Source organism: Streptopelia decaocto (genome assembly GCF_964273445.1).
Source record: "Streptopelia decaocto genome assembly, chromosome: 5".
NCBI classification, from domain to species: domain Eukaryota; kingdom Metazoa; phylum Chordata; class Aves; order Columbiformes; family Columbidae; genus Streptopelia; species Streptopelia decaocto.
The window spans coordinates 6,461,065-6,481,001 of record NC_138659.1 but is presented as its reverse complement, the minus strand read 5'-3'; the positions used below and the strand labels follow the sequence as shown (position 1 = coordinate 6,481,001).

The 19,937-nt window shown below is 51.1% G+C and overlaps 1 protein-coding gene across 1 annotated transcript in view; it reads right to left on the bottom strand.

Annotated features, from left to right (window-relative positions):
* Nucleotides 1-6,671: 6,671 nt before the first annotated feature.
* PAPPA2 (pappalysin 2) overlaps nt 6,672-19,937 on the bottom strand; it is a gene marked incomplete at both ends in the record, with an annotated part of 87,707 nt that continues 74,441 nt past the window's right edge. The window contains 2 exons of the mRNA XM_082053369.1: nt 6,672-6,746; nt 8,920-9,018. Of these exons, the coding sequence (XP_081909495.1) occupies nt 6,672-6,746; nt 8,920-9,018 (174 nt within the window). The remainder of the gene's footprint in view (nt 6,747-8,919; nt 9,019-19,937) is intronic.

The window sequence follows — 19,937 nt, the reverse complement described above, 5'->3', positions numbered from 1 at the left end:
CTGGGCTGGACTCTGCTCCCTCGGCCTCAGCTTCCCCATGGACTGGGAGATGGACCACCCTGAAGGTCAAGGGGAAAGCCACCATTCAAGGTCCTTCAGCAGCACTTTTGGACAGTTAGATGGGACTCAGCGTCCCCATCCTGTGATGGACTGCTCGGTCTGCTGGTGGGGCTGTGTTTTGCCTGGTTGACCACCTCAATGTCATTGCACCCACTGTGCTGGCAGGTCCTGCCGATGTGGCACATCCATAGGGGCCTTTTTCATGATGTTCCTGGCTTTGTGAAGGCTTCCTTCTTGGTTTCCTCCCTCTGGCTTTGCAACTCAGAATTTTGCCCAAACTTGGATTTTTCTTGCCCAAATCCCTCACTTAAGACATGAGCCCAGCTCAGCAGCCTGCCATGGGGTCCCAGACCCAACGGGGAGGTGGGGGCTGCAGACCTGGCCTTGGTGGGATGCGTTACCTGGGGCTTGCTCATGCAAAACAGCCCTGAGATGTGCCCATCCCTGCAGAGCTGCCACAATCCACGTCTGTCCTACTGTTGGGTCTGCACAGTATTTTCTCTCTTGGACTCCTGGTTCTTCCCTTGTTTTATTTCTGAATTAATTGATGAACCTCTGGGTCGTTATCATTTTTTTGCTGCACCCGTACCTCTGTAATAGCATTACTACCTTTTACTTGTTGTGGAGTTATTTAACATATAAAGATGGTTTGGTCCTTTTCTTTACAAAGATGGCTACAATTCCTGTTCCTTGATGTTCTATTAAAACTCTAATGTGACGTTTTGCTACTGTAGATTGAAAGTAGGGTGCTTTAGGGTGAGATAGCCATACGGCAAGAAACACAACCCCCTTCTGGATTATTTTAAAAAAAAAAGGTTTTAAACAATAGCAACAACAACAACAACTAAATCATTGTAACACTATGTAAAACTCCAGATAGTAATTTAACTGACTATTAAATGGAGCTGTTGGTAATTTGTGGCTCTGGCAAACTGGAGTATTTGTTTGTAGTTTTGGTCCAGTTGGTGTCATCTTTTGGTAGGGGGTGAATCACTCCCAGCCTTCGAACCCAGGCACGTCTTCACATGAGTTGGGCATTGTCCTGTCTGCCCATGGGGTGAGCTGAGTCCTGAACCACTCTATATACGCAGCCAGAGCCGTGTCCTGCATCTCACCTCACGTATCTGCTCTGCTGGGCATGGGAAGGTGTGATGCCTGCAGGAACCTTCGGGTTTTCGGGGGGGGAAACTACATTTGTATATCCTCAGCAAGGGGCTCTCGGTCCTGGCTTTGCAAACCTTGGTGGATGCTGGGAATGCAGGAGCAGAGTCAGTAAAAGCTCCTTTCAGCCTTTTTAGGACATGAGGTGGATGCAATGGTGCTGGCTGGTGGTCAACCATCCCCTGAGAACTTCTTGGTCCATCTGGCAGACTTTTGACAGAGGATTAGCAGTGTCAAGGACATTAACGTTCTAGGAACAATGCAAAAATCAGTGCCTGAGCAGAGGCAAGAGACGCGAAAGATGCCTTAAAAGTCCCTTACAATGCGGTGTTGTGTCTATCACTTAGCCCATCGGTGCTTGTAGAGACTGTCCCCTTGGCCAAGTCTGCTGTGCATTGTCACCTGCCCTGCCAGATGGGTGGGACACCCGCTGAGAGCTGAGCACTGCTGCGGGCATGCAGACAGGGTGCCTGGGGGACACAGGAGAGAGGGCATTTAGGGACCATAGCACAGGAAGCCATAGGAAGCCAGACTTCATTACATCTCATGGAACAATTTGATTTTGAATTTTTTTTTCCCTTCTTCCTACTGCTAAATTGCAGGAAAATAAGCTAAAAATACACCCGATACTTTCCTTCTGCTATTTTCCGTGCAGTTAAGTGCTGTGGCTGCCACTGGCTCATTGTGCAATAACCCGTGGCTGTGGAATGAGACGTGAGGAGGAGGAGGAGGAGGAGGAAGAGAATGGCATGTAGCCGGCGGCTGCTCGGTAAGGAGGTCTCGTCACACCTTCACCAGGGCAAAATCTCCTTGGGGTTCATCTAGTTTGTAAGCAGTGGGGGTTTGGAGAAAGGCACCCCAAAAAGCAGCGGACTGCAAAAGCTGCCTCACCAACTGACACAAAATGGCAGCTTTTTAGGAAGGGTTTGGTAACGTGTGCATTGCTGGAAGGGTTGCCATTGGCCAGTGGGCTCTCTTCATCCTCAGAAAGCACATACCAGCAGATATTTCTGCATTTCAGTGTATGTATGAGTAATGTGGCACCTCTGGGGCCCTCACAGAAGGAACCATGTCCCACCAGGTCCTGCTGTCTGCCCTGTTTCTTACCAGCTACCTGCATGGTCTTCTCTATTGTAACAGCCAGCAAATCTTTTCAGATCGAGTTTGTGTTGCTGGAAGAGCCACCACCTTTGCTCAAACGCATGTCCCCCTCATCCTGGGGACGCAGGGGTTGGTGTCTCTTGCCTTGAGGCCGGGTGTTTGGCAGAAAGGAGGGGACGGGATGGGAAGACAACTCGTCACTTGGCCACTGCCGTAGACAGCTGCTCTTTTTGATTTAAATGCAAGACCTACAACTGGTTTAAAGACACGACAAGGGAAATCAAAGATAATGAGGAGACTCAGGATGAGTTGGCTTTTCCCTGCAGGTGTGGAGCCCCTTTGGCTTTTGGGCATCTCCATCCCAGCCCCGACCTCTGTGTGTTTTTCACTCCTTTCCAATATTTCTGCCTGCTCAGCCGTGACTCAACGTCTCCACCTTCTCTTTGCAAGTGAGGCATGTGGTGAAGGAAAGAGAAATAGCTCCTAGCACAGGTTTGGCTTTTTCAAACCCTGTGCTGAGCTGCAAAACAGCAAAAGGCTTCCTTGAGGGACCATCTCGCCCTTGTCTGATGGGGTGGTTGAGGCTTGAAATGTCCCCAGAACAAGTCCATCGGAAACGCAGCCCGGATTTTGTTAGCTGCCATTTGTGCTTGCTTGTTCTGCTCTTGGAAAACAACCTGATTTTTTTTCTTTTTCAGGGCCATTTTATTTGTTCAGTTGAAATTGTCTTTAAAAAGAGGGAAAAATACCCATAAATGATGCACCAAAAAAACCCCTGAACAGTGGAAAAGCTAACAGGCTGGTCCTGTTGCAGATGTGGCCACTAGCTGTGACCACTGCAGATCATTGTGGCTCAGTGGCTACATAACCAGCATTGTGGGAGACCTGTCTGGCTGGGAGCCACTGTGAATTGTGAATTGCAACAAGCCAAGATGGGTCATTTCATCAAATACTGCAAATCTCATTTTCCAAAGCACCAAAAACACTGATTTGGCCAACTGCACAGAATAGATCATTTGTGGGCATCTTTGAAGTCTTAACCCATGAGGACCATGTGGATGTCTCCTGCCTTAGTGACACAGGATGTCTGTGGGATTTGGGGCTGTCCATGGGAGGGGATTCAGCTGGCGCCATGGCATCAGTGTGCCCTGGTCCCTGTCACTGTCCCCAGTGCACTGAAATGGAGATGGTATCTCGGGCTCCAGCATCTGATGTTGAGGATGGAGCTGCCTGGGCACCATGAGCTGCCTCTCACCTTGTGCAGGGTTTGCCCAGTCTGTATGTACAAAGCTTATCTGCTTGCTTAAAATTAAAAAAAATCCCGAAATCTTTAAGCAAATTTTTGTCTTTGCTTTTAAATCACTTGCTGGGATTCTCCGTCCCAGGCAGGTGGTGTGTGAAAACACACCCCCGCCTTGAACAGGGAGAGCATTGGAGGGGTCTGTGTGTGCTCCCAACCCAAAACCCAAAGGACGGCTCCCACCAGGCTGAGATAGTGCTGGGAGAACCTGTAATTTGGGACAGAGGAGGGCATGTCGGACCAAGGGTGCTGGGAGCAGCCAAACCCCCTCCCACACCCGGCCTGGCCCCACCTTGGGTGAAGCAAGGAGGCAAAAAGAGGTGGAGGATGAGAAGATTATTTATTTTTTTTCATAGATTTTTATAAAAAATAATTATCAAATACAAAAAAATAAAAATAGCAGCAGCCTCCCTTGTGAATAAAACCCTAAAGGGAACAAAAAAACGCTCAGTGTCGCTCTAGAAGAACAATATTTCAGTACATAGAAGCGATTCGTTCACGAGAAGCACAAACCTCCGTCAGCCAAGCCAGGGCCTCTGCCCCCGCACCCAGTTCCCCCATCCCTCTACCCACTGGTGAGCAGGGACAAGCCATTGCTAAGACCAGGATTTTCACACCAAAAGGGTAAAAATTTGGCATCTAAACACAGAGGTGTGAAGGTAGTGCTGACACCAAGCAGGGAAGGGTCTGTTATCACAAGATGCAGGGACTTGAAGTTCTCCCATCTCCCTCTGCGTGTCACCCTCATCCCACATCCCCACCGTCCCCACTGGCTGGGGTTCCATGTCCCCTGAATATCCCCATTCCTGTGCTGATGGAGCAGGACAGGCTGCTTGAGTTGCACCTTCTGGGGCGTTATCAGGACCAGAAGAGTCTCAAAAGGCTTTTTCTAAAAAAAGTCCTTGGTTTTGGGTGTTTCTTTTTTGATCGGGCAATGGATCACTGTCAAAAATTGCAGCGCTCTGCCTAACTGACAGGACATTTGGGTGAAAAGCCCGGGTGTTGTCACCTGTGCATGAAGGGAACCGAAATGTCAGTGCGTCCCTGCTGCAAGATGCGGTGGGGCCCATTGTGTCCCCCACCAGCATCTCTGCCTCATCCAGGGCAGGAGGTGACCTGCCATGAGGCAACAGGACACTTGGGATCACAAAAGGACTTGGAGGACAAGACATCCCCTGACTGGACACTGGTGGGATGTTCGGGCTCCTCTGCCCTTAATCCTGTCTTCCAGCCAAACACAGCTTCAGGAGATGCCTGACAAAAAGGGAGAGGGAGCCAGCGAAAGGCAAAGGATGCCTTGAAAATCCCCAGTCTCTCCACACTGTGTCACCCTCTCTCCATCACTTGTGCGCTGGAGAAACCCAGCTTGGAGCCTGTCTCCACCACCACAGGCCATGCTGAGAAGATGCAACTGGGTATCTGTGATCCTACACTGCGGTCCCTTCTCTGCTCTCCTCTTTCTATCCCTTTTTCTGCCTTTTTGCAGCACAAAACCATCATAGAACGCCAGCTGGAGCCAGGCACCTTCCCTACCCACTGCCTCTATGGGGCCAGGTGGCCAAGCTGAGCTTCTGATAGGGACAGAATTTCTAGCTGGGCTTCTTTGGGGCTAGAAGATTTTAACTTAGTGCCTATAGAAGTAAGAGACTCATGAAAACCAGCGACTATATGTCCACCATGATGGGCCCAGACACAGAGAGGGGAAAAAGGAAAAATCTCTGTGGGAAAAACGTGATACTCAAAGTCTCCTGAAATGTCACTGGGGTCCTGTCTTCTCCAGACCTAGAGGGTCTGGTCTCTCCTCCCAGAACTGCTGACAACGCTGTTGAAGCTCGTGTTTGGAAAGGTGATGTGGAGAGAGGAGAGGAAGAGGAGAGGAGAGGTGAGGAAGAGGAGAGAAGAGGTGAGGAAGAGGAGAGAAGAGGAGAGGAGAGGAAAGCAGAGAGAGAGGAGAGGAGAGGAGAGGAGAGGAGAGGAGAGGAGAGGAGAGGAGAGGAGAGGAGAGGAGAGGAGAGGAGAGGAGAGGAGAGGAGAGGAGAGGAGAGGAGAGGAGAGGAGAGGAGAGGAGAGGAGAGGAGAGGAGAGGAGGAAGAGAGAAAAAAAGAGAAAGAGAAGAGAAAGAGAAGAGAAAGAGAAAGAAAGAGAAAGAGAAAGAGAAAGAGAAAGAGAAAGAGAAAGAGAAAGAGAAAGAGAAAGAGAAAGAGAGAAAGAAAAGGAAGAAAAAGGCCCACCTCATGGTCCTTCATTTAGAGCATCACACAGCTACTTGGAGTTGCCCACTACATCCCTTTTCTTGTTGGGTGCACGGTGGCCGGGGGAGCATGGCACAGAGGGACGGTGGCCTGTCCCTGCTCCCGCTGCCACCCACCCTGGGAAGTTTCTCCTGGCATGGCCTGGGGATTTGGCTTCTCTCTCTGTCCTCCTTCCAGCTCCTTCTCAGCCAAGGAGGGGAAATTCCCTGCTCCTCCCACCCCGACCTGCACTTTTCCCGGTGGTTTGTACTTCACAGCAGCATGGGTGTGTGACAAAGGATATCCTTTCTCAGCTTCATCAAGAGCAAAGAAAATATAATATATATTTATATATATTATATATATGTGTATATATATATATATAATTAAGTTTAAATATTGGCGGAGAGATCACAACTACCTCGCCCTTGCTAAAAGCAGCCTGTACAGCAGAAGGGGGTGAATAGTGACAAAATCTAGAGCAAAGACAAGACACACAGATGCCAGACCAGGACAAATGTCCATGGCAGCAGCTGGTCTGTCACTGTGGGAGCCCAGCCCAACATGTGGCTGAGGTGGCACCGGAGACCTCGAGCGTGCACGGGGTCCCCATGTCCCGGGGAGCAGTGATGAGGAGGGGACCACCATGCACCTGGATGCTCGGTGGCCTTGACCGTCCCCTCTGTGCACAGCCGCTGTCCCCCTGCCCGGCTGTTCCTTACACCCCTGATACTCCGCCGGTCTCCAGCAGCCCCCGTTGCTGCCTCATTGCTCCTCCAGCGCTCGCCTGTGACCAAGAGAGGCCCTTGGTGGTGTCGCTACTGGTTCTCCTCTGCTGCTGGGTCACGGCACGTGCACTCGTCCTGATCACAGTCAGCAGCAAATGGGATCACCTGTGGGGACCCAAGGGAGATGTCAGTCTCTGCTTGGAGCTCCCTGAGCCTCCAGCACCCCAATGCCCCTGCAAGTCTTTTCCACCCCGGTATGGACATCTGAGCCTGTGGTCCTGTCCCTCCAGAGCTCTGCATCCAGCTCTGGAGCCCTCAGCACAGGACAGACATGGACCTGTTGGAGAGGGGCCAGAGGAGCTACAGAAATGCTCAGAGAAATGGAAAGAGTTGGGGGTGTTCAGCCTGGAGAAGAGAAGGCTTCGAGGAGACCTTATTGCAGCTTTTTGATTCTTAAAAGGGGCTGATAAGAAAGATGGGGATAGACTTTTTAGCAGTGCCTGTTTCAATAGGACAAGGGGTGATGGTTTTAAACTACAACAGGAGAGATTCAGGCTTTTTAGCAGTGCCTGTTTCAATAGGACAAGGGGTGATGGTTTTAAACTACAACAGGAGAGATTCAGGCCAGACATGAGGAAGAAATGTTTTACAGTGAGGATGGTGAAACACTGGCCCAGGTTGCCCAGAGAGGTGGTGGATGCCCCATCCCTGGTGACATCCCAGGCCAGGCTGGATGGGGCTCTGAGCAACCTGAGCTGGTGAAGATGTCCCTGCTCATGGCAAGGGTGGCACTAGATGAGCTTTGAAGGTCCCTTCAACCTAAACTGTAATATGATTCTATGATTCAACCTACTCCTGGCTCTTCCAGGCTCAGCGAAGCATGAAGGTAGCACAGCCTTGTCTTCTGCACCTCTTGGAGGAACTCAGCCAACCACCCAGCTACAGGGGCTGTCCTCCACACTGCCTCGCGTAGCAGCCAGGGTAGATGTGCTTTAGGGATGAAGAAAACACAGGCAGGCTGGAGTCTGTGCCAGCAGAAATGGTCTTCAGTGGACAGGCAGTGGGTCCATCTAGGGTAACCCCCAAGCTGTGCTGCTTTGAGACATCCCGTGCAGGTCGAGAGGCTCATCACACATTGTTGTCCCTGCGTCACCTGTATGTGGTTGAGCAAGGTTGTGTCACCTTAGCTGGTGGCAGCAGAGCAAGGCAGGAGGCACCAGCAGAGCATCTGGCTCTTGGTTGACAATTGCCCGGCCATGGGAGCTGAGAAGACCATTTCCTCCAGAGGTTTTACACCCACCAGGCTCAGAGCCAGCAGTATTTCTTACTGTGGAAGCACATTTGATTTTTCACATCTCAGACTAGTGAAAAGCTGAAGCCTGTTTGGTGTTTGAATCCCATATTCCTGTGTCTGTCTTAACAGAGACGTGCTGGAGGCTTGTGCTGTTGGGACCTGGGCGGGGTATGAGCTGGGGCTGGGTCTCCTTGAAGCCATGGGACTGAATCCCCCCGCCTTCCACTGCAAACCCACCCTTTATTTTGGCCAGAGATCCAGATATCTCAGACCTCCTGAGAGCCATGCCTTGCTCCAAGATGTCATGATATTGCTGGGGATGTTTCACTCATCACTTGGGTGTAAAGTCTTTTCTCTCCTATCTCAACTGGATCTTCCCAGGATTTTATTTTTCTTTTTTTTTTTTTTTCTGTGTGTGTATGCGTGATGAAAGGAAAAATGATTCAAGCTCCACAACAAAGATGAGAAGATCCAAATTCACATATTTTTGCAGTGAGAAATTATCTCGTGTCCTATGGTTTGTTTTGCTGTTGGATATGCTTAAAAAGAATGGGCTGTGAGTGCTGGAGAACAAGTTAGATGGGAGGGGAGGTTGTGATGGGAGACAAAAGAAGGGTCTGTGCAACCCCAATGCCAAGTTGCTCCCTCTATGCTATTCCTTCTTCCTTGCCTCCGCAGGAGAACTGGAAGGGAAAGACAGCCCACAACAAAAATCTCCTGAGATTGCTCAGTCATCCAATAAGGTGACACCATGGCTAGTGCTACATCCTATGGAAGTCATTTCTTTGGGACTCGTTTCCCAAAACAAGAGGGAATCCCATGAACCTCACTGGGAGCCAGACTGAGCTTTCAGTCCCGCTGGCCAGAGCCCAAACCGTGCTATTCATCAGTGAGATGACGTCTATCAGCTTCAGCTGACTTGGGTTTAAAATCATGGGTTTGTTCTCCATTAGTGGGAGAATTGCGTTGCAGGCCCGGCTCCACGGCCAGCGGTCACCATGTAATCCTAAATCCTGGCCATTGCCATGGAAGATGCTCACTTACCTTCCTGGAGGACAGCGTGGAAGAGCAGCAGTCACCCCCGTCATACTGGCAGTATGCTCGGTTGTTGATGGTGTCACACCAGCCATCTGCTTGGAAGGGCTAGGCAGAGAAATGGAGGGGTTATTCAAAAGCATAAAGTTGCCCCCAAAAGCAGAGATCCCAGCTCCTCAGAAAAGTCCCTGTGCACCTCTGATAAGGGCCAAGGCAACACCATACACAACCTCTTCAAAGCCAAAGGGCACCAGAAGGCTGGTGAGACATCTGGTGTGTATGGAGGAGCTGTTACTCAGAGGACAACAGTTGTAGCTCGAGGATCAAGGAATGGTGTCAGGAGACAAATCCACATGGCTAGAGAGGACCCCAACCTGAAAGACGTAAGTCCCCAGTGCTTCCACTGTCACCCAACCAGGAGTCAGTTCACCATCTCATCTGCTTGTCCACCTTCTCACACCACTCTCACCTGTCTGCACAGTAATCCAGCTCTTTGCATGTCCACAGCTGGGAAAGGGCTCTCTGAGAAGCTGACCCAAGTCTTCTCTCCACCACACCTCCTCCCAAAGAGATGGCCCTGAAGTTGAGGTTGGTGACCTGGCTTGGGCAGCTACATACAGAGAGGCTGTTACAAAGCTCAACAGAACATCCTGCTAGAGGATCTACTTCAGGAAGGTGAGTTCTTTATCTCCCTTGGAAAGGTTTGGCAATGTCAGAAGTCCCCCAGAAGTACTTGCACTCAAGGCAAGCCAAGCATTGGCAAGTGCTGGTTGCAAGAGCGATACCTTTTCCAGAATGCTCTGGATCTTAGCCCAAAGAACACGTGCCTAAATGCCTCTAGACTTTCCACTGGAGGCTCTAGCCATGTCCCCAGAACATGGCTCCACCAAACCTTGCCAGGTTGGACTACAAGGCTACTTATCTGGTGGCCAGCTGGGACAAAGAGAAGGGATCTTCATTTAAATCTAGCTCCCTGCAGGCAAAATCCAGCTCTGGAACTGGCAGAGAGGGCACCAGCCTACTGATAACCTGAAATACTGGCAATGAGGCCACCTTCCAGCTTCAGTCTAGGCCATCTTCCTCCTCATGTCTCTTTTTCATGGCCCAAATCTCACCCTCTGTAAGGAATCCGTATGGTTCAGTGGTGAGGGATTTTGCATTGCCAAAATAATGGTGGCTTCTCTTTGTGTGGCACAGCCCAGTGCCCTTCGCTACTCTCCTGTGGGTCACTGTCAGCTCTGCCTGGACTACCAGGGATTTGTAAAGCCCAGCTCAGATAAATGCTCCATCTCCAACAAGCCTTCTTTACCTTCATCTCTAGCATGTCAACAGAAAGCTATTGCAGCAGGATAGCTTTCTGTCCAAAAATGTTAAATGGCACAAGCAGCCATTCAGAAATCCTTTTTATTGTCATTTAGTTACGTGAGTCATCTGATCACAGAAGAGAAACAAGCAACTGGAGCTGAGAAGCAGCCAACTAGGGCTGAGGAACAAACACTGTGCGACTGGTGCAACACAACAACGTCCGTGTGAGGGATTTGCAATGAGCGTCAGGAACAATCTGCAGCCGACCTTTATTCATCACAGACACACATCAGCACTGCCAAGCAACAAATGAATGTGCTAACAGCACCGAGAGGCCATTCATTAACTGAGTGATTAGTAATGAAATGCTTCTCCTGCTCCAGGCTCTGTGATGGTAGCTACTGGCCCAGCGACCATGGCCAACCGCCAGCACTGCTGTCATCAGAAAGGGCTCTTGGGGGAAACCTGGCCGCCCCTTTGCTCATGAGAACAGCCAACCTTTTTGCTGGATCTAGTGGCCCCAAACTACACCTGGGCTTCAGAAAACACCTAGAGGCAGCCTTCGATGGACACCCATCTGTGGCTCCCCTAAACTGAATGGCAGCCAGCTGAAAAACGTCACCACACTGCAACAGCCCGGCATCCACAGCACCGAAGCCAACATGTGGGACTGGTGATAATCCCAATAACTCTCACGAAAAAGCCAAGCCAAAACCAAGGAACCAATGTGGCTTTTTGTCATCATGACTCACAAGGAACAGAAACGGCCTCAACACAGGCCGATGTCGCTTTAGGAAGCAGCAGCAGGGATTATGGCAAACCACCGAGTCTGGCTGTGCCATCAGTACCACCGTCCCCATGCCAAATCCAGGCAGCCACAGAGAGGTGGCATTTGCCTGTTAGATCTCACACAAGAAGAAAGAGTGCACCTGACTACAGCTGGGAAACTGAGGCACAGCCGGGTTAGAGAGCTCACTCAAAAACAAGAAGAGATTTGGCTCCCATCATTGCTGTCACAAACCACATCCAGAGGAGACCAGGGTGCACCGTCACCAAGGCAATAGGGTTAATCAACACTCCTCTTCCATTGAAAAGCATCAGTGGGTCTGAAATGATGGTGAACAAAGGTCTCTGAGACACGAAGCAGCTTGGGCACCAGGAGGGCTGGGACAGGGATGCTGGGGCTGACAGGTGCAGGGGTGCAGGCAGAGAAAGGCTCTTCTAGGTGTGATTTGCTTTTGCAGCCTTCCCCGCAGTGGAGTTTTTCCTTCAGCTTTGCTCCATATGTCATGACTCACAGGCAAAACAGCGCTCGCTGCTTCGGTAGTTTCCATACAATTATGGGGAGGGTTTGCCCATCCCGCTGCACAGGTCTGAAATGATTTCCAGACCTTGTGCGCAAGGTGGGGGGAGAACAGAGACAGGGGACAGGACAGGGAAGGAGAGGCTCTCCATTTCTCCCTACACCTATTAGGGCTAATTGCCCCCTCCTCTCAACCCGCTGGAGCCCGTACCCCACCCTAAACAAATACAGGCTCCTATGGCAACACTTGTTGGGGAAACTTAACAACTCATGCTCCAAATTACGTTGGAAAAACATCTGAGAGGAAAATAAAAAATGACTAATTGGACTCAAGGCTCAAGAGAGCCAGGCGCAGGGCTTGGGAACTGCTGTCCCTGCTCCTCATCCAGCGCCTGGAGCACAGGGAATCCCATTGCTTTGCCTCATCGAGGATTTCCAGATCATAGAATCATCAAATTGTTTGGGTTGAAGGCACCTTCCCAGCTCCCCCAGTGCCACCCCTGCCATGAGCAGGGACATCTTCACCAGCTCAGGTTGCTCAGAGCCCCGTCCAGCCTGGCCTGGGATGTCTCCAGGGATCCATCCACCACCTCTCTGGGCAACCTGGGCCAGGCTCTCATCACCCTCAGTGTAAAAAAATCTCTTCCTCATGTCCAGTCTGAATCTTCCCTCCCTTAGGTTAAAACCATCAGCTGTGTCCTATTGTAACAAAGATGGTTTCACGTTTGCAAGCAGAAAGAGCAAAGTAAGGTGCTGGTGGGTGACTCTTGAAGGCACAGGTGCCCTCCTACTTGCATCGGTCTCATTTTGGTCTTCAGAAGTCACAGCAATGAGGACACAGGCAATGCAATGCTCTAACAGCAGGTGATGTGAAAGAGAAAAACCCACACAAAGTCTGTTCAGCCTCTGCTTGAGCCATGTGGCTCTACAGAAAGCAATGCCAATGGTGGGAGAAGGGAGGTTTGTCCATGTTGGTGACTTGCAAAAACACCTGACAATATTTTAAGATGCTAGCAGGAAAAAAAAAAACACCACATCAATGGCCAACCATGGCACACAAAGGCAAGGGATGTGAACTGGGGAAATGGCCAGCTGGGTTTTAGTTACCAGAATACGCATCCTCCAGCATGCAGGGAAAAGAAACTGGTTCAAATGGCTCAGATAAACTGGGAAAAAATGAATACGGTAACCGCTGCAACTGCTCCGTGCCGCGGTGAGCGATCAGGAGCTGCTCGGCGAGGCAGCGTGCCACCGAGCCGGGCTGTGTCAGCAAATCTCCCCGCTCTCGCCATCCATCTTCCTTGTTTACCCAGCCTGGAGCTTCCGCGGGGCGTGTGGGAGCACGTGGAGGTGCAGATCTGGCACGGCCGGGCCCCAGCCCCGCGCTGCCGCCATAAAAATAGCAACTGCCAGTCAAGCGCTTGGCAATTGAAATAGGCTAAAAAAACACAGGCTCTCAAAGCTGGGGACAGGCACAAATTAAAAGAGAAAAAATTATTATTTTTTTTTTTTTTAAAAGAGGGAAGAATATCACAGGCAAAGGGGGGATGTGAGGAAGGGTGTTGAGATCCCGCTGCATCCTGGGCAGATGCCATCAGTATCACAGATATTTCGGTGCTGCGTCATGGGCACTTAACAAACATTATTTCCCAGGAATGCAAGTTTTGCTCCGGTCGAGTAGACCTGAAGGCCTGGTACCTTGCTTTTGGCAATGACCTGTTCCAGATGCTTCTGAGGAAGGTGGAAAAAAAGAACAACAAAAAAAAATAATCAGCGTGCACCTGGCCAATTGTGTAACTGAAGAGCTGAAATGAAATACTCTCTTGTTGGGATGGAAAGTGCTTGCGATTTCAATCTGCCCATAGCTAGAGAAAGCCCAGAGCCCAGTTTCAGGGGATCAAGTCCAGCCTTAATAAGGAAAACATTTCCCTCAGGCTTTGGGAGGCTGCGCAGGTCCTGGGCTTTGCCACCATGCTGCTCCAGTCCAAGGAGGATGTGCAGTTTGCTTTCATGTGTGGATTTTGCTGTCCTTGCATCCTTCCCTTTGGGCACCAGTGTTTCGGGCATTGATCTCGGTCCATCTGCATGCTGAGACACCCCATGCAACCCTGCAGCTGGGGAGGTGCCGGTGTCCTTGTCCTTGTCCTTCTCAGCTGTTGCTCTTAAAGCAGTCCCAGAAGAACATCATTTCAGCAAGGGATACAGGCAGGGACCAGCTCTGGAAAAGCTGCTGCTGCTGCCATCAGATTCATGCCTCCTGCATCAGCTTCACCACCATCAACTCTGCTCTTGCGATGAGTCATGAATGGTGGAAAGAGACAGGAGGAAGGTGGCGGAGCAGGGGAGAGAGTGGTGATAAACCTCTGCTGGAGAAATGTCTATCCTCACTGTGCACATGGTCTTGAGGGATGTCAGCCCAAACCAGGGCTGACAGAAACAGAGAATGTGAGCCTTGATTTGCCCCAGGGCTGATGTCCCTGCTCATGGCAGGGGGTTAGACTAGATGACATTCGAAGGTCCCTTCCAACCCAAACTATTCTATGATTTTATAAAGACTGCTCCAGGGGTCTAAGATGTGCAAGAGAAGCCATGTCCCAGGTGCAAGGCGGGGAGCGGGCAGGGGTGTGTGGGGAAAGGTAAAAAAGCAGGAGGCTGCAGCAGCCCTTGGCCAGGGGTGGGCAGAGGGCAGCTTCGCCCTGCCAGCTGCCTCTCCTGCCTTCCTTCCCACCTCAGCCCCTACCCACAATATTTCAGAAAGGTCTGGGAGGTCCCTTGGAGGACTTGAAGAGTACCCAAAGCCTTGTTAAAGTTCTGGTTCACTTAAAAGCTCCCATGCATCCACCACTCCATGGTCTTAGCTTGCTCCCCAGAAATTCCCTCTCTGATCCCTTCAAACCACTGTTTTCCCCACAGAACACAGGAGCTGGCGTCTGCCCCTTCAGCCACAGATGTGGCAGGCACTAGTAAAAGTGATGCTACGGCACAGTGTCCCCAGGACACATCCCTTTCCTTGCACACACGCTCACGAGGCAGAGAGCCCGGCCGTTCTTGGCTCCCCCTGCTTGCCCAGGGAAGTTGACTGGGAATGCAGACTGTGGGAGGAAACGACAATGTTCATTGTTTGGATTAAATATTTTTCTTGGCCCTCTCTCTGTTGCAGTGTGTCTTCTGGGTTTTTTTTTCTCCCCCCACCTCGACACCCCCAGCACACTCACTTTCCCTCTCTCCTTCCTGAGCCTCTCCAGCACGCAAGGAGGAAACCAGCTCTGAAAAACACCGAGAGGGACGGAGAGGGGACAGGGCTGGCTTCTGCTCAAAAAGCGTTTTGGGATGTCTCGCTGCCCTGAGCCACTCCGAGCAGCGAGTGAGCACTACCTGGCCCATGGCAGCCCCGCTCTGGAAATCTGGCAAGAGGCACCTGGGACCAAGGGGCCTGAAAAAAACCAAAGAAATTCCTACAAACCCAGCACTTCATCCGCTGTTTTTTATGACTCCCAGTTTTCCCAGATTCTGTCCACTGAGCCGTTCTTCTGTTCCTTTTGAACCATGGGGGGTGTCTCCTGGAGCCACATGCCTGCAGGATGGCTTGTGTGTAGACATCAAGGACCTGCCCCATCACCTCAGACATGGCCAGAAAGCAAAACAGAGAAACATCAGTTGTTTCCAAGCTTGCTGGTGGCCCTGAGCCGCCCACTTGTCAGCTCAGCATGCGGACTGCTTTCATTGCATCTCAGGTCTTCAGGAATATCTGCTCCAGCTCCAAAATCCTTCTCCCCAAGCCTCGCTGAGGAAACAGAGGCTTGTTGCTTGAGAAAGTACTCCACGTACTCTCAGGAATGCTCTAAGGAAGGGGTGACAGGCTGGAAGGCGGCATCCTGCTGTCTGGTTTCGGTCTATGTGCCACCACTTGCGCTGCTGTGCCCGAGGCAAGGAACAGCCCCGCTCCCAGCAGCCTTGGTATGCAGCTCCAGGTGTTCTTCAGGACAAAGAGGGTCCTTTGGACACTGGTTTCCTGCAAACATCTGGGCACTGTTTGAATCGGTCTGGCTTCATTTGGACGGGATCAGTGTCTGAAGGGCGATGAAGAGCACAGGGTTTAGACTGCTGCTTGGTGTCCAGCCTGAATGCTGCTGTAGATGAACACACTGGGAGAGCAGGTCCTTGCTTTCATGGTGTCTGGAAGTGCTTCTGTGTCCCAGGCCAGGATTTGGTTTGGACACATTTCTGCAGAAGTATGTGGCACTCTGGGCTACTGCACGGGATGTGTTTATCCCTGTCCTGCTTTGTGACTCTCTCCTCAGGGACCCCACATCCCAGCAGACACCAATCTGGAAAGGGCTTTGCACAGTCCGTGGGGACAAGAGCAAAGAAAGGGATGGAAAGCTGGTGTAGATGAACACCACATCAGAGCAGGTCTTTGCTTCCACTAAAGAATTCTGTCTGTGCTCTGTTGTGTTTTTTTTTTTTAAGGACATATGGATGAGGTTACTAAGGACATGTTTTAGTGCCAGAGTTAGGTTATGGTTGGACTTGATGATCTCTAGGGTCTCTTCCAACCAAAATGATTCTATTCATGACAGGATCCTCAGCCTCATCCTTTTTGCACCCTGATCTCAGTGCTAACGGGAGAAGAAAAACACAAGCAGGCAAGAACAAGCCAAGGGGAGCCCAGGAAGATGCCATGTGTGTGTCAACAGTGCCCCTGGCAAGCACGGTGGCTCCTGGAGATGGGTCCCCAGCACTCACCATTCCCAAGGTTGCTGCAAACACACACGAGAGAAGCCAGGGCTTCCCATACCACCAACACCAGCCCGCAATCCTGCCCTCAGCAGCTCGCCTGCTGCCGTGGATTAGATCTCCTGCCAAGCCGTTTGTGCAAAATATGTTGCAGGATAGAACGGGTTATGGAAAACAAGCCCTGAAAACCACAAGGGCCTCCTGACCCACTTGTATCTGGTTTCTGCCAAGTTCTTGTTACAGATCTTAAACAGAAAGAAAAACAATGTACAAGGGATGAAGGAGCTGCAGGGGAATGAATGTTCGTGTTGGAAGAGCAGTTGGCTGGGCTGCGCTTGGGGATGTTTGTTTATGATCAGAAGCGACCCATTGATTTTTTATTTCAGCGGGTGCTTTCAGTGGTTTTCCACTCCCTCTGTATCACTGGCTGTATGACTGTGACTGTTGGGAGAGGAAAAAGTGGGACATGGGCAGGGATGGAGGAATGGCAGAGCTGGAGAAGGCAGTACGTAGCTGTGGGTTGGGGCATCCCAAGTGCAGGTTTGGAGGAGCTGAAGTTGCTTCTGCCTCTTTGGGTCTCCACCACCACCGGTGTGGTGCCTGGATGCTCTGGTCCTGCCTGTGCCAAAAGGCTCCTCTCTTTTGGGGCCACGCAAGCCTGTCCTTGCACCATGCCAGTGTGTGGTCAGTTTGCTTCCCTCTGTTTGCTTTGTCTCTTAAGAAGATGAAGTTTCTACAATCACACTCCACATGCGTGCAGGGGACAGAGACCTTCTCACAGTTTAGGAAAAATATATCTCAAGTGAGATTTTTGGAAGAGAAATAAACTTCTTGGGGCTCGTCCCCTGAAAGGCTATATCCCACACTAAGCAGCCCGTGCTGCTCAACCCAAGAGTAGCATGAAAATGTACCCAGCAGGTACATAGAGAGCTTGTGTTCCACCTCCCCAGCATAAAGGGCTTTGACCTCACAGCTCAGGGATCAGGTCTGGTCACAGAGGGAGTCACAGCTGTTTTAGGGTCTCCTTGAAGGCAGCTGTGGCATCCCCTTAATCATTTTGATTGCTTTCCCCAATTCTGCTCCGTCCTCTTGAGATGTGGAGCCCAACATGTCATGTACTACCCATGATTCAAATGTGCCAGAATCTAGGGCAACTCATAGAGTCCTGTTTGGTCACCTGGATCACACAGACTTTGGTGACACTCTTGAAGAAATAGCAGTCACATCCGGCAGGATCCTCTCTGCATTTTCAAAGCCAGAGGGCAGACAGAGGAAGAGTGCAGGCTGGATAAAGATGACACAAAATGCTCTCATGGCGACAGGAGATGAGATAATGGTGAACATCACAAGAGGGTGGCTAAATTCTGGGCATACCTAGTTGCTCTAGAGAGTCTCCTTGGAGATGCAGGGGTGCCTGTAATCCTCACTGACTTAAGCTCCAGGAAAGCAGAAGGTGGTCTCTTTCTGGGAGTGGAGCATCCCACCAGCATCACATTTCTGCCTGGTTTCCTGCACTGAGCTTTGCCATGGTACAAAATCAGAGCTCCCAGGTCTGGGAGGATGGACAACCAAGGGGCCCCAGCCTCATGGATGGTGAGGAGCAGAGGCAGCTTTGCCCAGGGAGCGAGTCACACCCTGTCCCCCATCACACTAAAGCACAGTGAGATCCTGGTTTTAGATGAGACTTCCCACTGTCCCTACCACATCTGCCTTCTAAGGGGTTAATTCTGGCTGACAAGTGCTGGACACAAGCCACAGACATGCCGAGCAAGGGTTTTGTGCACACCGGTGGGAAGAGCCAAGGAACTATTGGGGTCCTTGACTACCTGTTGCATTAAGAGACTCGAGAACAACTTGTAACCACAAATACACTTCAATCCCTATCTCATCGTTTCCATCACAATACCTCAGGAAAACCACAAAACAGGGAATGAATTAGAATTTTACAACCAGGATAACATCACCGGCAACACGCGTGAGGGCAGTGAGACCTTGTCCTCATGGGGGGAAGACCTGAGAATTTCCAGCAACTCATGACAGCTTTCTGCTATGGTCCATCTTCACCCAGGGTGTGAGGCAGAGACCAAAAGCCTCTGCACACAGACAGGGCTGCTCAGAGCAAAGCACAGCAAAGCAAACCTCCATCAGGGAAGGCTTTTTCACCTAAATCACAGCCACACTGTGTGGGAGACAGAGGGGTGCAGAGCTGGTGAGCAGCACAGACTGGAAGATGCTCCAGAGCAGCCATACTCATGCATAGACTATTCTGGACCATGGCAGGAATAGTCCAAGGGAGCAACCTGGATCACCGTACCTGCTGCCCCCTCCTCCTCTGAAGTCAACTGCATCACTTGTTCTTAAGCACAGGAGGAGAGCTGAGAGGTGGTCACCTCGGGATTGCTTAGGAGAACCTGCTCCAGATGCTGCAGACACCTCCCTCAGCAGCAGAGCACACCACCAGGACCACGACCACCTCCTCCCAAACCACAGTGGGAAGGAGGGAGTTCCTCTCCTCCTCCACCCAGCCCCAAGCCCCCTCCTCCTCTCTACTCCAGTGCTGCCATCTGTTTTTCTACTGATGGCAGGGGATGAGATGTTCCACTGGCCCTCAAGACGCAAAGCGTGCTTGGTGCTAACTTGTATTCCTGATGGGCTCCTGGAAGGGTTTGCATCCCTCCCCTCCCTCCCTCGCTGAATTATGTGCTCCCTACTCTGGGAATGGGGAACTTGGCAAAATGCAGCGAGAGAGCGGGAGGCAGATGGACGACCTGACTAATGGGAAGAGAAGGGAGGTTGGGAGAGAAGCAAGAGGGATAAGCAGGCAGGCTGATCCGTTGCCAGCGTACGCTAAAGATGAGCGAGAATCTCTCTATAATGCCACTGCAGAGTGATCTGAACTTCCCGACACGAGGCAGGGCTCTGGCTGGGGAGGTTGGGGCTTGCCACTGCTGTCATGGCCCAGCCCAAAGTGACTCCACCAGGGACAGACCGTATGAGCAGCCAGGTGACCTGGATTTCTCTTATGTAGGGTAGTTCCCCCCACTGAGGCACCCAGATGAGAAAGCTGGACAGGTTGCCCAGAGAGGTGGTGGATGCCCCATCCCTGGAGACATCCCAGGCCAGGCTGGACGGGGCTCTGAGCAACCTGAGCTGGTGAAGATGTTCCTGCTCATGGCAGAGACTGGACTGGATGAGCTTTGAAGGTCCCTTCCAACCCAAACCCTTCTGCGATTCTATGATCCAGCACACATTTGGCAGTCGATGGAGGGGCAATGGCATCTCTGAGGGGTGACTCAGACCTGAGGTGACCTGCACAGTTCATGGGAGTAGCAATTCACTGCCCAGTGGAGTGCAGGAGACCGGGCTGCTAAAGGAGGAGCCTCCAGTGAGGGATTATTGTGAAATGAGGAGGAACGTGGGAGTAAGATGTCCCATGGACATGACAAGTCAAGCTGAACCACGTCAGACCCAGCAGGAACTCTGTTCTGCAGGGGCAGAACATCTCCTGAGCAGGTAAATTAAGGGGAAAACAAGGCAAGGGGGACCCCACACAGCAAGGACAGAATACAGGTTATATTCCATCTCTACCTGCCTCTCCCTGTCTGATATCCCAACTAGAGACTGTGTCCCAAGTGAAACAGCCTCCAAGAACTTCAGTGCTTTTGGTCACAAGGATGGAGAC